Consider the following 16,788-nt stretch of genomic DNA (forward strand, 5'->3'; position numbering starts at 1 on the left):
TCCAATCAATCAGTGTTCCGTGTGGAGAAATAATTTTAAAGTGTGTCGCTGCTGAAACTTATCCTGCAAATATTGAGGTGGCAAGGGGATCATTTAACTCCTGTTCATGCTCGCACAAGAGCTCTCTTTAATTTGGATATGCTTTTTGGAAATGATCTCAAAACAACTCCTAGGACTGAACCTAAACTAACTTTACAAACCAAATACTCTCTAACAAAACTTTAACAAATTTTGGAAGTAAATGTGCAAAGCAGAAGCATAGCCCTGTTTACAATAGCAGTAAAAATGCTACTGCAGGAAACAAGCAAGTCATGTCTGACTAAGGGTAATTTTATGGAACTTGCAAAAAAACTTGCATCAAGTTATGTGGATGTCTGGATTTTATGTGTGTACTGGAGTGGAAGTATTTTTTTTTTTTTTTTAGGAGTGCTAAGGATATATGTTTTTATGACGAGTCCTGCTATTGGGCATGGTGAGTAACAAAAACAAATAAGGTTTTAGGATGGGTCTGATGCTGGGGTTGGGCTTAAGAGTATCTGAGCCTGACGTTGCGCCTTACCCAATCAGTAGTGAGGGATGGGGTAGGGCTGCTGATTACATGCCAAAACTCGGCTCAGCAGTCCCCGGCTGAATACTTCTCTCCTCCCCTTGGCGCTGATGCCTTCCTCTGTCCCCATGTTCCATCATCTGCAAAACAACTAATGGCTTTAGAAGGAGCCAGTTCACAAGTCTCTGGCTTGCTAATGTTTATTGCTGCAGCCCAGAATTGGTATATGAAGCATGGAAAGAAATATCTGGCAACATGTTTTCATGATATACAAAATGTTCAGTTAGATTGAATATTCTAATGCTTGTTTAGTTACAATTCAATCTTGCATATTCCCAAGCATTTCTTTTCTAGTGCATTGTTGTCAAAGAGAATATGGATCATTCTTTGTATTGTTTATCAATGTAAAGTATTTTGAAGCCACAATTCTAGTATAAATAAGAATTTCAATTGTTTGCTAGTTTACATCTTGCTTCACAGGTTTATAAACTTTTTTCACAGTATTCAGTTTTCTAAAACTTTGCAATGTCTTAAGAGTTGCAGTAAGTGATAATGTAATTATAGTAGCTGCACATATGATATACCTGTCTCACATCTCTACATGCAATATTTTATTATCAAACCTTATCTTCAAAAATTTCAAAAGCTGACTTTTAAAGTTAGAGTGCTCATGAACTTGGTTAAATAAAAACTTCATGTGCAGTTGTTATCTTACCAACGACACACCCTAAAATTATTTTTTATTATTATTTTATGTAGTTTTAATTTGCTGTCCTCAAACACAGTAGGTTTTCAACCAAACTTTTCGTGCTTGCTTTTGACATTTGATAGCCATCGGGTGACTCATTAGAGAGAATGGCATAACAAAAAACATTCCTTCTGTAATTGAGACTAAGCATCACCTACTCACTGGTGTCTTGCTCTCTACAATTATTTGGGATGTATTTAGTAAAGCATGAGTAACAGCTATGTAGAGATAGTAAGAAAAAATATATAGTGTGCCACCATTAGTTTATTGTATTATTTCCTTTAACTTAAGTATAAATAGTACATTGAAATGGGTCATACAGTGTATACCTGAGCAACACCTCTGCAATAAATTTTATTTACAAGAAATCAGTTTCACTGTATCTATATACACTATGTACAACTTGTCTCCTACAAGGCATTGCTGGTAGGAGATAGTAGCATCCGCAGTGCAAGTTCTACTGTCCAATTTAAGAACCATCCCAAGGTGTCAACCGTCTGAGTCCAAATCACTTTTCCCTTCCTCTTCCCTCTTTTCTGGGGATGATTTGGAAGTTTTACTCCATTTTTGGGCATTTTCTGATTCTTCAGAAGAAGATCTTTTCTGCCTCCTCCATTTTGCTCTGCGATTCTTAAACCAAACCTGTTGCAACAATAAAATCATTTTCAAACCATCTGTTATCCTTCTATCACCCTATATACAATTAATATTTAAACAGTATTACTGTCTGTGGTACTCACGGTATCATATGCAATGCAGTAAGGGGTTTCCTTCATTTTGGGTATATAGGAGAACACTACAGCATGTAGCTTTTCTTCTGAAAAGAGCTACTCAATGTATGTTCAAAAATTCTTACAGAATCCACAAATAGCTTTATTTAAGTACGTTATATAATCTTGGACACATTAAAACAATGCATAGTTACAACATAACCCACCATTTAGCATATAAATCAAAATGTAATTAATTTAAATTATTTCTATTTGGCCTTTCGTGGCTGGTCAGCTACTACAAAGCAGATTACGATGCGGTACATTAGGTCAAAAAACATAACCTACAAAAAAACTAATTTTGCTTTGAAGTGAGGTGCCTCCGTTTTTTCCAGTGTGAACATTATTCTGGTTATGTTGAGAAGTAGTGCAATCTGTTACTTTATGTCAGTAGCCGAGAGTCTTGGTTTTTTGAATGAGTTATAAATCCTGCTGTTGCTGCCAGAATATGGTGTGCAATCATTTAGAACCTGTTATGTTTTTTTATTTTATTTATTGTCATGTGGATATACACTAAATACATTTATTATATGAAAATTTCAAATATAGAAACAGAGTAAATGATGTGATTATGATCTCCACAATGCAACTGTTTGGCGAAACACAGCTGGGGTCAAAGTGTGTCTAATGCAATGGCTTGTTTTTTGTATGTTATGTTTTTTAAATTGGAGCATATTTGCCAAACAGGGGGATATGTTGTAAATAAATATTGAGGATGACTATCAAACAACTCTGCGCATCCGCATATACACGCATATATGGCCGCATGGAGATCTATGATAGTATTTTATAACGCACGTGTATCAAATACGCACATATTATAAAATATGCACATGCATGTTTACGTGCCAATACATGCAGTGCATTGAAAGTGAGCATTTCAATGCATTGAACATGCTTCCTTTTCCTACTAATTTAAACAGTAAATGCACGTATATTTTGCATGTGAAAATAAGTAGATCTATTCGTGTAAAAACCTGGTTTATGCACGCAAGTCATTATATTTTAAAACAACGTGCGGATAATTGAAATTACCAATTTTCAGATTCCTCCACCAGTTCACCCAGTCCTTCTCCTGGTCATCGAGACCTTCTGGTTCTTCAGCCTGAACTTCTCCCACTTAACCCAGACCTCCCACCTAGCCGATAGCATACAATAAACAAGTTTGATATCAATTACAGAAGATAATTAACAGGTGTAAAACTACATGAGTAAGTTGCCAAATGTATGCACGTAAGTCTCTTTTAAATAACAACTTTCATGCGTAACGGTTGGCCCTGCTTTGGAACGCCACTAGACTGCCACTTTATTTGCACAAATATGTGCAAGCAAAACCTAAAGTGTGTGCGTACTTTTGATGTTTTTAAAATATGCTACTTAAAGTGTATTTATGCTAATTTTTATACGCATTAACTTTTTGAAAATTCACCCCAATGTCTGGAAGTGTCCATAATTATGTAATGTAATGTGGATTTTATATGAATTTTTGAATGTAACTATACATTTGTGGAGAAGTCCTTTTTTCATGTGACAACAATTTTTAGTGCTTTAATATTTTTTGCCTATCTTTTATTTGTACTTTTCCTCTGAAGACGTGCATTTTGAAACAAGTGTGGAAAAAGCCTAAGTTATGAGGTCGATATTCAGCCATGGAGCAGCTAGTTAAGTTAGCCGGATATAGCTATCTGGCTAACTTAATGGGGATATTCCCGGCTATCTTAAAGTTAGCCGGATAAGTATATCCAGCCAATTTTAGGACAGCCCTGTGCTATGCCCAGAGTTAGACACATAACTTATACAGCTAACTCTGGCCCTCCTGGAAACGCCTCCCGCCCGCCCTTGGAATATCTCTAACTTATGCGGCTAAATTCTAGCTGCATAAGTAATAATCCAGATAGAATTTTGCCACATATGGCTTTAAATATAGCTGGCTAGCCATTTAGACGGATATCGACCTCTAGAATCCTTAAGGGTTAACATTTCAAATATGCATCTTAAGCAAATCATTACTGCTATTTATACATTATTAATTGTAGGAATGAATGCAGTTAAATATTCAAAGCCTGCTTTCACAATGCCCAAAATCTCTTATCATTCAAGGGCTGCTAAAAATCAATGTTAACTCTAATTTTTGGGAAGATGTTTGTGAGTGTTCCCTATTATTGGGCACATGGAGGTCAATATTCAAAGGCATTAAGATGGATAACTTGTGAGTTAAATACAGACTTTTGTATATTGGGGATAGTTATCTGGCTAAATTTTAGCCGTGTAACTCATTATCTGGCTGAAATTTATCCAAATAAAATAAGATGCTTTCTGGGTAAAATTATCCATTTAACTTAGCTGATTTTCAACTGTATCCAGCTAAATTGGCTGGATAAATTAGCACTTTCTCAAAACTGTCCTAAAGTTATCTGGCTGTGTGTGGCTAGATAACTTTAAACTTAACCAGCCATATTCAAAAGAATATGGCTGGTTAAGTGGCCATACAGTTAAAAAAAAAAAAAAAAAAAAGTTCCACATGAGCCTGCAGCCTGATTCCCCGACCCTCAACCGGACCCCCTCCCAAACCCCCCCCCCCCCAATCCCTCCAATTTTAATTTAAAAATAAAAATATAATGGAAGATATTAATACTTGCATTTCACTAATACAGTAAAGCATGGAAAATATAATTGTAAGAGAGATGCAATTTTGTGTACTACATAGATTAGTAGTGACAGCCTTAAGGGCTTATATCATTGGTAAAGCCTTATCTAGTCATTATCTGAAATGAAATGCCATGATGCAACATTGTTGCACTGTATATGGGACTGTCCGTTTTATGAACAGATGTTGGGAAACTATTCTAGGTTGCCTATCAGGCATGACAAAGTATACCTTTATCTGTGTCCTTTGCATTTTAGGATATTTGCCGAGAGATTATCTGAAAAGGCAAGTTCATAAAGTTTTTTTTTATTAAATCCCTTGTTATAGCTAAACGTATATTAATACATTGTCTGTAGGATTCTCCTCCAGACTTGGACTTTTGGAAGGCGAAAATTATATGATATGGTATGCATACAATTTCGAACTGCAGTAATAATGTCTGAGAAAGCTAAAAAGCGATTCTGTCCGATTTCAGAGTCTTTTTTGTTTACGTTACCTATTGCCGAAAGGCATACTTTGTTTTTTCCCATTGTGTAACGTGTACAGATATTAGCTTCTCTGCCAAGCTCACTTTCTCCCTTATGAAGAAGTCTTCGTTCAAATTTATCTTCTGGATTTCTGTATATTTTTCTTTTTCTGTAATGCATTTGCTATTCACTGTACTATTTGATGGTTTATTGTGTTAGAGGGTTTATAGAAACATAGAAACATAGAAATGACGGCAGAAGAAGACCAAACGGCCAATCCAGTCTGCCCAGCAAGCTTCGCACTTTTTTTTTTCTCATACTTATCTGTTACTCTTGGCTCTTAGTAACCCTTTGGTTCTATTTCCCTTCCACCCCCACCATTAATGCAAGGAGCAGTGTTGGAGCTGCATCTAAGTGTAATATATAGCTTAATTAGTTAGGGGTAGTAACCGCCGCAATAAGCAAGCTACACCCATGCCCATTTGTCTACCCAGACTATTCGACTCAGTCCCTGTTGGTTGTTGTCTGTATATAGATCCACTTTTCTTCATTCCCCCTGCCATTGAAGCAGAGAGCTATGCTGGATATGCACGTGGTATCAGACTTTCTCCCCTGCCGTTGAAGCAGAGAGCTTTGCTGGATATGCATGTAGTGTTTGATGGTTATTTCTATGTTAGAGGGGTTATAAAGGAGAGAATTTGGTTTTCTGTGTTTTCTCTGTTTTGTTTTGTTTTGTTTTGTTTTTGTACAACTATTCTAATAAAAATATTTACACACAAAAAAAAATAAATACAAGTATGATGTTCAGCACCAGTCTCTCCCTGCCCCTTCCCCGGTTAGGCAAATTTTTCCAAATGTACAAACACTGATCCCCTCCACTCCTTCCTTCCCTCCCCACCCCAACCCTAACCCTCCCACCCAGCTGGTACTGTAGGTAATGCTGATCTGGTTCTGGGATCGTGGTACATTCATAGAGATTCTTCTGGCAGCAACGCTGGTAGGGAATGTTTCCAGTGCTGCTTTTAGAGCAACATTGGAAGCTAACAGGATCACGGTGCGAGCGTACTGCGACCCTGGGGCCAGATTAACCTTAACTAAGGTACCGGGTGGTAAAGAAGGGCAAGGAGAGGGGGGTCAGCATTTGTACATTTGGAACATTTTTCCTTACAAGAGAAGGGGGGTAGGAGGAGGCGTGGAGCTCAACACTGACTTACGTATTTTGAAATTAAACCTAGAGGGTTTGGGGGAAGGGAATAGGGGTCTCAACCTGGCAGGGTAGATTTTAAACATCCTGAGCAGGATTTTTTTTTTTAAGTGTAAGGCCACTTAACTGACTATGATCTACTGAATTTAGCCAGTTAAGCTTAATATTATCTAGCCATATGCAGCCAGATAACTTTTGACCTAACTGGCTATATTCAAATATAACCATTAGGTTTAAAAGTTCTGTCTAAACTTAGCCAGATAATTTTAATTGTAGACATTCAGTGTTTGTTTCAGCGTTGAATATCCTGTTTCTTCTCCCATGCTTGCTAATAAAATGGCGCAACATTATTATACTAGCCGTTAAGCCCGTAACAACAGGCTCGGTCCGTTTCCTTCCCACTCCCTCCCCCTCATTCTCCCTCCTCCTTCACTCTCACCCCCCTCCCCCTCCTCTCATCCCCCTCTCACCTCCTCTCTCCCTCCCCCTCTCACCCCCTCTCTCCCTCCCCCTCTCTCTCACCTCCCTCTCTCCCTCCCCCTCTCTCTCACCTCCCTCTCTCTCACACCTCCCTCCCTCCCTCTCTCTCACCTCCCTCCCTCTCTCTCTCTCTCACCTTCCCTCTCACCACCTTCTCCTCCCGCTCCTGCCAGCAGATCTCGGAGGGGGGGGGTGTCACTCCCGCGCGCGCGGCGCTGCTTCTCCTGCCGCTCCTGCCGGCAGATCTCGGGGAGGGGGGGGTGTCACTCGCGCACGGTGCTGCTGCTTTCCGCGCGCGGCGCTGCTTCTCCTGCCGGCAGATCTCCGGGGGGGGGGGGGGGTGTCACTCGCGACTCGCGCGCGGCGCCTCTGCTCCTCCTCCCGCTCCTGCTTCGCGGCCGCCGCCGCTCCTGCGGCCCCACCGCCATGTTTTTTGTTTCGGGCACGCACGGCTCTGACCAACGTGCTGGCCCGCACATGCGCGGTAGAGCTGCTCTCTACTGCGCATTTGCGGGCCGTCGGTCAGAGCCCATTTATAAGGTAGATATTGATTTGCCTTATGTAAACTAATTATTATTTTAGATTTTTTTTTTCTATTGACCATTTTTTGTAACTTTATGCTTTTTATAATTTTACATTTTTTTTAATTTTTAATTTTTTATTTACGTTTGTTTCATTTAGTTATGTAAACCGTTTTGATTAAACTTTGTTTGTAAAGACGGTATACAAATACTTTTAAATAAAATAAATAAAATCTAACTTTAGTTGGATAACTTATCCGTTTTAGGATTGCTTAAATATTAGCTTCATAATTTTTGCAAGAAAGAGGTGGTGGGGGATGTGTGTATACCCCTCCCCCCCCCCCCCCCCCCCCACACACACACACCACCACCACCACTTGAGCTGTTTCTATCATAGTGCCACTACCTAATCGCCACGGCCAACCCATCATTAAGAATCTAAGCTCTCCCTTTCTCTTTCACTTTCTTTAGCTTTCTCTTCTCAACTTCTAACTCTTTTCTTTTCATTACCATCTCTTCTCACTCCTCCCTAGCTTTTCTCACATCTTTCAGCCCTCCATTTTCCTCTCTCCTACCTTACCCTTCCATTTCATTTCTTTGTCTCCAATCTCTTCCACCTCCTTCCCCATTTTTCATTCTCCACATCATCCCTCATCCTTATAATGTCTTCTTTTCTCTTATCCCTTTTCACTATCAGCTATCCATTTCTCTCTTCCACAGCCTGCTTTTCTCCACTTCTGAGGCTGCACCCTCCTGCCTCCTTCCTCCTCATCCTCTGCATGTTTCCCTCCCCCAGATGATCTTCTACCCTTTCTGCAGCACATGGCCCTGCCTTTCCCACCTATTCCTCATTCATAGGATTTGCGTATGATTTTTTAAATTCTGCCTTTGTCATTGGTCAGCCACTTCAAAGCAGATTACATTCATGTAATGTAGGTATTTACCTGTCCCCAGAGAGCATACAATCTGAGAGCCCTGTTTACTAAGGAGATAATTTTCAAAAATGTTTCGCACATAAATGTATCTAGCATAGCAATTTTCAAAAGCCCATTTGTGTGCTTAAAAGGTGAATTTTTTAAAAGAGATGCGTGCGCACAAAATAACAGATGTGCGGGCAAATAGCACATATTCGCGCAGATGCTATTTTATAAACCTCACACATAGACGTGCAAGTACTGATGCCTGAATAAATATGTTTGTGTAAAAAATGGGTGGGTTAGGGGTGTTTTGGCACAGGACCAACATTTATGCACATAAGTTGCGACTTTATAACCTGCAAACGCAGCTCACATACGGCTGATACCTGCATATTTACTTCTGCTATTTATCAGGTGTAAGTCAGAATAAACTCTTTATAGCCAAAAACTAACTGGGTGAACGGTCATGTTAAACTGAGTGAAGTACAGGCTGAATAACCAGAGGTGTCTTGAAGACCTAGAAATAGACTGGATTTCCAGAAAGCATTTGACAGTCCCTCATGAGAGACTTCTTAAGAAATTTAAATGTCATGGGCTAGGGGGCAGTGTCCTACTGAGATAGAAACAGAGAGTAGGGCTAAATGGTAAATTTTACCAATGATAAAAGGTGAATAGGGGAGTGCCCCAGGGATCAGTTATGGGACCACTGCTTTTTAATATATTTATAAATGACCTGAAAATGAGACAACAAGTGATGTGATCAAATTTACCGAAGACACTAAATTATTCAAAGTTAAATCATAAGAGGATTGTGAGAAACTGCAAGAGGACTTTGCAAAACTGGGAGACTGGGCATGCAAATGAATTGTAATGTGGACAAGTGCAAAGTGATGTATTTAGGGAAAAGAAACCCAAATTATAGCTTCACAATGCAAGATTCCACATTAGGAGTCACCACTCAGGAAATGTATCTAGGTGTCATCATTGAAAATACATTGAAATCTTCTGCTCAGTGTGTAGCAGCAGCCAAGAAAGCTAAGGGGTAGATTTTAAGACCTGCGCGTGGGCGTAGATGTGTGCACGCTACCCGGCGCACACACATGTACGCCCGATTTTATAACTTGTGCGCACAGGCACGCGCAAGTTATAAAATCGGGGGTCGGCGCGCACAAGGGGGTGCATACTAGTGCACCTTGCGCGTGCCAACGCCCGCGGGCTTCCCACATTCCCTCCCCCCTAACCTAACCTTCCCACCCCTTCCCCTAACCTTCCCCCCCAGCCCTACTCTAACCCCCTCCCAAAATTCTTATCAAACCTTTTGCACCTACCTGGAGGCAGGCACAGGTTGCGTGCGCCGGCAGCCTGCCGGCACGCGATCCTCCAACACAGCAGCAAATGGCCACTGTGTCTGAGGCATCTGGCCCCGCCCCAGACCGCCCTTGTTTACAAGCCCCGGGAATTAGACGCACCCCGGGGCTTTACACGCGTCGCCAGGCCTTTATAAAATAGGCCCGGCGCATATACGGCACTCTACGCGCATAAAGCTTTTAAAATCCGGCCCAAATAGAATGCTAGGGATTATTAGGAAAGGAATGGAGAATAAAACAGAGAATATCCTAATGCCTCTTTATCACTCCATTACTGCCTGCAGTTCTGGTCACCACATCTCAAAAAAGATATAGCAGAATTAGAAAAGGTACAGAGAATGGTGACCAAAATAATAAAGGGGATGGAACGGTTCCCCTATGAGGAAAGGCTAAAGAGGTTAGGACTCTTCAGCTTGGAGAAGAGACGGCTGAGGGGAGATATGATAGAAGTCTATAAAATAATGAGTGGAATGGAACAAGTAAACATTAATCAGTTGTTTACTCTTTCAAAAATTACAAACACTAGGGGACACACAATGAAGTTACTGGGTAATACATTTAAAACTAAGAGAAAATATTTTTTTACTCAATGCATAATTAAGCTCTGGAATTAGTTGCCAGAGGATGTGGTGAAAGTTATTAGTGTAGCTGCGTTTAAAAACAATTTAGACAAGTTCCTGGAGGAGAAGTCCCTAAACCATTATTAAAGTTGGAGTTGCAGAACACCACTGCTTATTCCTGGGATAAGCAGCTTGAAATCTATCTACCCCTTGGGATCCTGCCAGGTAGTTGTGACCACTGTTGGAAACAGGATACTGGGCTTGACGGTCTGACCAAGTTTAGTAAGTCTCGCGTCCTTATGTTTTTGACGTGCGTGTGTAATAGTCGACAAGTGCTAAAGAAAATACTTGAATAACATTTCCTCATGCAAATGCTTACAATTAGGAGCACATATACATGTGAATAGGCACATTTTATATAATGGGCCTGATTTTCAAAAGCATTTACACATTTTAAGGTGAATTTTAAAAGCCCGGATTTTTAAATGCGCCTGCATACGCATGTATATCCCGCTACGCGCAGAAATGAATAGTTCCAAAAAAGGGGAAGGGTGTAGCCATGGTCTGGGCAGGACATGGCAGAACCTGGATTTCAACTTCAAATTTACACGTAAAACTTTATTCGCACAGGTGCGTGCCGGGGTCCTCTGCCGCGTAACTTTATTTCTGCTATGGAGGTCTTGTAAGTAATAAAAGAAAAATAGATCAGCGGGGTTTTAAAGGTAGGAGCTAAAAGAGAAAACAAAAGGCTTTTAAACTAGTGGGGTTTGGAAGTCCTATCCCTTACCTGAGCAATCTGGGAAACCTGGAAACGGTGTCGGTGCACTTGTCTACTAAAATCCCCCCACTTATGTGATAGAAATGGCATTTGGTTGCATAGGTGTGGACCCACTTAAAATTGTGTGCACATGTGCGCGTGGTCAGCCTATTTTATAACATGCGCGCATATACTTGTGTATGTTATAAAATGGCAATGTCCCCCTGAATGCGGGCCGATGAACGCGTGCATATGTGCGCCTGCTTAAAAGTTACCGTCTTAAGATTGTGCTTTACTCATGTAAATGCACTTTACTCGAGTAAGTGGAATTTTGAAAATTGCTATAACATATGCCAGAGGTTCCTAAACCTGTCCTGGGGGACCCCCAAGCAGTCAGATTTTCTGGATATCTGCAATGAACATGTATGAGATAGATTTTCATACATTGCCTCCATCGCATGCAGATGTATCTCATGCATATTCATTATGGATATCCTGAAAACCCAATGGCTGGGGTTGCCCCAAGACAGGCTTGAGATCCTCGATATATGCCATTCAATTGTCCATAGGATTTACCCGTGCAAGTGCACTTTATGCACGTAAATGGCTTTTTCAGAATTGCTACAATAGTAGTTACATTTACAGGAATAAATCCTTTTAAAAATTTCCCCCATATTGTACACAATTGCGTGAACAATATAAAATTAATGCGCATGTGCGTTCACACCCACATCCGCATGTTTTGAAGTTACCGTTCCTAAGTGCTCTTATGTGCATAAAAACTATTGATAATTCATTGGCATATATTGTAGCAATTTTCAAAAGCCTACACATAAATTGCATTTACACATGTAAAACCCAGTTTTAAGTGAGTAAATCCTTTTGAAAATTACCCCCTAAGCATTTTTCCCATAAACACACAATGAGAGAAAACCTTTAGTAAACAGGCCCCTAGTTTGTACCTGAGGAAATGGAGGGTGGTGTGACTTGCCGAAGGTCACAAGAAGTGTCAGCAGGATTTGAAGGTTCACTGACTTGCTTTAACCACTAGGCTACTCCATTCCCCTTCCACCTTGCCTCTGCCTCCTTCCTCCTCCAATATCTACCCTTTGCCTCTTCCCCCAGCATCCTCTCCCCTGTCTTTTATCCTCTATACCCAGCATGTGCCTTCTACCTCTCCCTTCTTCTCTTCACCACGCATGCGCCTGCCTCTCCCCCCTCCCCCCCACCTTTCAGGTATGTACTTCTTTCCAGTCCCTACCTCCCACCCCAATCTGACAACCTCAACAGTAGCTGGGAACCCATGTCACTGTTACTGATTTTTCTCCCCATCTGTGATGGCACCATGGGCATGTGCAAAACTGGCACTTCCTGCATACTTATTTAATCTATTCCAAGATCAGCATACAGGAAATACTGGCCTGAGATTTTTAAACGTGCTCGTGGTGCTGGCAGAGACTGGATCGAATGGCAGTAGCAATTGCATGGAATCCCCCTGCTCTCTAGTTAAGTCCGCAGCGGTGGCGTTGTGTGCACGGTTACATCAGGAATGCTGTGCACACGAGAACCTTAAAGGGAATGCTGAGAAGAAGGCCTGAGAAGTCTGCAGTTAATGGCAGGGCCGACGCCTCCCATTAGACGGGCGCTGACTATTAGGGGATGCTGAAGAGCAGGCAGCTCCTCTCCGCCGCCACTGCACAGGAACTGCTCCCCCACCAGCTCCGGCTGTGCTTCCACCGCCATTGCCTCTCCCGGAGGGAGCACACCAGCAGCTGCTCCCGCTTTACGGGAGTGCATCATGCGTGGCGGTGGCACTGGAGACCATAGGGGACAGAGAGGTCGAGGGAGTGGAGGGTAACAACCAGCCGAGGTGCGGCAGGTTTGGGCGTGACAGGGGTTGGGTGGGCACAAGGCAGAAGGTTCGCCTAGGGTGCCTTATACCTTTGTACCAACCCTGGTTACAGGAACATCACAGCAAGTAAACCAGTACCTCCACTTTTTCCTCTCGGAGGTGGACCCGCCTGGCCAGCTGCTCTCTGGTTCCAACATCAGGATACTTGGTTTCCTGGAAGAGATTTTCAAGGGCTTCCAACTGCTCATCAGTGAAGATGGTCCTGTGCCGCCTTTTCCTCCGACAATGCAGCTGGTTGAGTAGCTGCAGCTCAGTACGGGAGAGGGTGCTCACATTCATATAGGGCAACATCTGGTGGGGCACTGGGGACAGCAGGACAGAACCGGAACCGTCATAACCTAAAGAGACACAAGTGTGTTTGTAATCAGTACCTAACCACACACTATCCATACAATTGCTTCCCAGGGAAGTTTCATTCCTGTTTCAGAACAGCATAGAAAGTGAAAGCACCTCCAGGTCTGCCAACTGACACTCCATGTCCAGAGAAACATCCTTAATGGGTGCAAAGCAGAATTAGGATGCTTCCCCTTGCTACTAACCATGCAACAAAGAATATTCAAATTCTGGTGTCAGCTTAGTAATAGAGATACAAACTCCCTCCACCAACAAAAGCTCTGCCAAGTAATACAAAATGCTGCACAAACCATACTTGGTACCTATATGGTCTTTAATAAGACTCTTTATTGATTCTAATGCTATGGTATTTGTTAGAGACCCAGTTTATTTATCTATCTTTGCACTTATACCCTGCCTTTATAGCCCAAAATGGTTGCCCGTGGTAGCTTACATCAAATTAATAAAACACTTTATAAATGCAAAACAGTTCAAATACATAAAATACAGTTCATAAATATTCAATAATAAAATACAATATAAACGAAAGGCAGGTTTATGTTTCATCTGTCTTAAGCTTGTTGGTGTTGGTATCTGTTATTTTTTAAGATTGTGTCTCCGCATAGCACTGCAGTGTTATAGGCGGCCAATAAATATTTTAATAAATAAATGTATCCTGCCTTGAATTGTGGAAAATACGGGAAATAAATCTTTTTTAAATAAATTGTATTAATTTTTATGTTTAATTTTATGTATGTTATAATTTTCTATGCTGATTGATTTATTTTAAATATATATCGCTGAGAGCATTATGTGAAAATGGTGATCCATAAAACTAGATAATAAATATAACAAACCTACTCTATCAGAACACTACTTCCCAGGATTCACACAGCAATTACCCTACCTATGAAAAGGTAGACTTGAAAATATTAAAGCATGTCCTAGAACACCAATACACTTCCTATTGGGAGGTGTAATTTGGTAAACAAGCTGGATTGCTACAGATCCCTACACAAAACCTACAAGCTAGCAGAATATCTTCCCTTGGGCACACATGCAAAACAGACTCTCCCTATGTAAAAAACAAGGGATCACAAATTAGAAATAGAAATATGCAGGAGAAAGAGGAACTGGAAACCTCTTTAAGTGCTCCTCTTTAAGGATCCTAGTCTGCAACAGAAATATGCAGACTAAAGATGAACTGGAAACCTCAAGAAACCAGGCTCTGCTTGGAGTGCAACCCCCGAGTAATACAAAGAGCAAAACATTTTCTCTTGTGTAAAATGCAGACATGCATATTTTTTCAAAATAAAATTAAAGACTTCCCACAAAAAAATATGCAGGAAAAACTCTGTATAATAGGGAAAACAGCATCTATAGCAGCAAAACGTGTTTTATCCTGCAGTTAGGTCAGACGTGAACTGACCCAGGGACAATATGGATCACTACCAGAACCTGGAAACTGATCTTGAAACTCCCTGTAATTTTATTTTCCTGGCAGTATTATGTATTTCTTCTCTTTCCTTTTCTTTTTAAGTACTTTATGTATTAATTTGGTAACACACGTACACATTGTCATGCCAATAAAGTTTTCTGAATCTGAATTGCGAATGCAGTATGGAAACCAACAGATGCAAGTAAAGAGAATTCAAACCCGAGCCAGAAGAACTAAAGTACCTCGGCCCCTGTTTTCCAGAACTTATCCACTGGCAAGCTCTATTTTCCAGGGAGTATTTGTTTGACAAGTAAAAAAAAAACCAATCCCTAAGCACCTGTTTTTCATAGGTACCCTCCCGAGTCAATGGAAATTTTTAAGGGGGAAAGGGCCCCCTCTTAAGTGACTGTGATTTCTCTTGCATTTCTCCTGTTCAGATAAACTATATAGAACGTTTGCTTTCCAAATTAGACGCTAGCATTCCCCCAAAAAAGAAAATTATAATTTTTTTAGTTTATTGCAAAATTATGGAAATTACAGTTCACATTATTTGTCAGTATGCTGTTTTGCATAATATTAATTTAGTGATCTTCTCTGTTGGTAGTTCAGTACACTTCTGATAAATCTGCACATTCTTGTAAAACTATGCTGTACATATTGCATGTAATGCCAAATATTTCTTTTATCGGTAGCTTATCCAATAAGCATAAAACTATTTAAATTTTGACTTTCTCAAGACACCTTTTTACTTTTGTGACAGTTAATTTATTCATTGGGTCATCATTGCAGATGCATTTTGGTTTCTTTATTCTTTACATTTGTGCGGCTCTCTTGTGCCAAAGAATTCTTGCAGGTTTTTTTTTTTAGAGAAAGGAGACCACGTGTCTATGTATTTTTGAAATCTCTTTTCAGGGACGTTGTTTTCTCCAATGACATTTTTCTTGCTTGATTATGCGTTCTATATAATCTGGTCCCTTCTGTGACTTTCACTATCTTGTTTTAGGCGCTAGAAGTAGTTGCAGAATGGGTCATTTAGAGGAAATTAGGTATTGAAAATATAGTACTGATACAAGTAGTGGTCCTCTTTAAGGATCCTATTCTGCAATTTTGCGTTCTTTTCTAAAACAAGACATTTTTCAGTGGTTCTCTGCACATATCTAAAAAATCGTATATAGAAAGAAAACTTTGCAATTTCTCTTACCTGTGGCAGACACACAAGAGCACTGGGGCTGCATCGCACCACAGCACGAAGGACCAGCTGGTGCCTGTACGTGGAGTTGTCCATAGTAGTAGTTATTGTAGCCAACTCTAGATCCGTTCACTGCCTGAAGGTTAGTCGCAGGAGCAATTGTCCTTGAATAAAATCCTCCGTAATCTGTAGTGCCATAGAGTGAGTCTCCCAGGTTAGGGAACACAACGGGAGCAGTCTGCTGCAGCAGCACCGACTCCTTGCAGCGGGGTCTGGCTGCTAAAATATTATCAATGCTGAACATGCCAGAAGGCATTACCCAGTAAAAACAACAAAATGTAGTGAAAGACAAGCTGGAAATTCTGCAGTAGTTTCTACTTATGTTTTAAGGAGGAGATTTAATTCAGATGTCTTTTAAGAAACGGCATCAGTTCTCTGTAAACTTTCTAAAAACTCTTCCCTGTTTACTACACTCGGAACTCAACAGAGCCTGCTGAAGTAGCCCATTGGAGCCTCTTCCTCTTTTTATACCAAATTGACGTCATCCTGGATTTAGTTCCAGGTAATGTGCAGATGACAAACAAAACCAGATTTTATTTTTTTTTTTTTTGTGGGTGGGGAATAGAAGGGGAGGGTTGCTCAATGGCGTGAAGGAGACTGATCTGTGTATTGAGATTTAATGAAATTAACGTAATCCTTTCCATTAGTAAAACCTTTTAAAACATCACCAGATTTAGCCTGATCTCTGCTGTACCAGCTAATTGCACAGGTTAATCTGATTAATGCCATTGTGGGTAAAGTAGTTAACAGTCATGGCCATGTCTATACTTTAACCCACATGAATATATGTGAATTTACATTATAGTACAATTTCCTTAGCCTGAAACTGAATTGATTATTTTAGGGAGCTGAATATAGTACTTTTTTTTTG

At 40.6% G+C, this 16,788-nt stretch overlaps 1 protein-coding gene and 1 long non-coding RNA gene across 2 annotated transcripts in view; one reads left to right on the forward strand and one right to left on the reverse strand.

The window, feature by feature from the left end:
- The window catches only part of LOC115089686, a 117,013-nt gene extending 112,016 nt beyond the window's left edge, over positions 1-4,997 (forward strand). Inside the window, exon 4 of the long non-coding RNA XR_003856205.1 lies at positions 4,970-4,997. This is a non-coding gene — a long non-coding RNA (uncharacterized LOC115089686). The remainder of the gene's footprint in view (positions 1-4,969) is intronic.
- GSC (goosecoid homeobox) lies at positions 1,554-16,336 on the reverse strand. The gene is made up of 3 exons (XM_029597881.1): positions 15,870-16,336; positions 12,976-13,235; positions 1,554-1,937 (listed from the first exon to the last, which is right to left on the reverse strand). Exons 1-3 carry the CDS (start codon positions 16,171-16,173, stop codon positions 1,785-1,787), a joined length of 717 nt encoding a protein of 238 aa, XP_029453741.1. The 5' UTR covers positions 16,174-16,336; the 3' UTR covers positions 1,554-1,784.
- Positions 16,337-16,788: the final 452 nt, after the last annotated feature.

The sequence above is a fragment of the Rhinatrema bivittatum genome, chromosome 4 (genome assembly GCF_901001135.1).
Source record: "Rhinatrema bivittatum chromosome 4, aRhiBiv1.1, whole genome shotgun sequence".
NCBI lineage: Eukaryota > Metazoa > Chordata > Amphibia > Gymnophiona > Rhinatrematidae > Rhinatrema > Rhinatrema bivittatum.

Excerpts from the sequence above, each read along its gene's own strand:
- GSC (XM_029597881.1), bottom strand. The coding sequence starts at position 16,173 with ATGCCTTCTGGCATGTTCAGCATTGATAATATTTTAGCAGCCAGACCC. Across the intron at positions 13,236-15,869 it reads CTCTTGTGTGTCTGCCACAG|GTTATGACGGTTCCGGTTCT; the intron begins GTAAGAGAAATT and ends GTGTCTCTTTAG. Across the intron at positions 1,938-12,975 it reads TCCGAGAGGAAAAAGTGGAG|GTTTGGTTTAAGAATCGCAG; the intron begins GTACTGGTTTAC and ends TTGTTGCAACAG.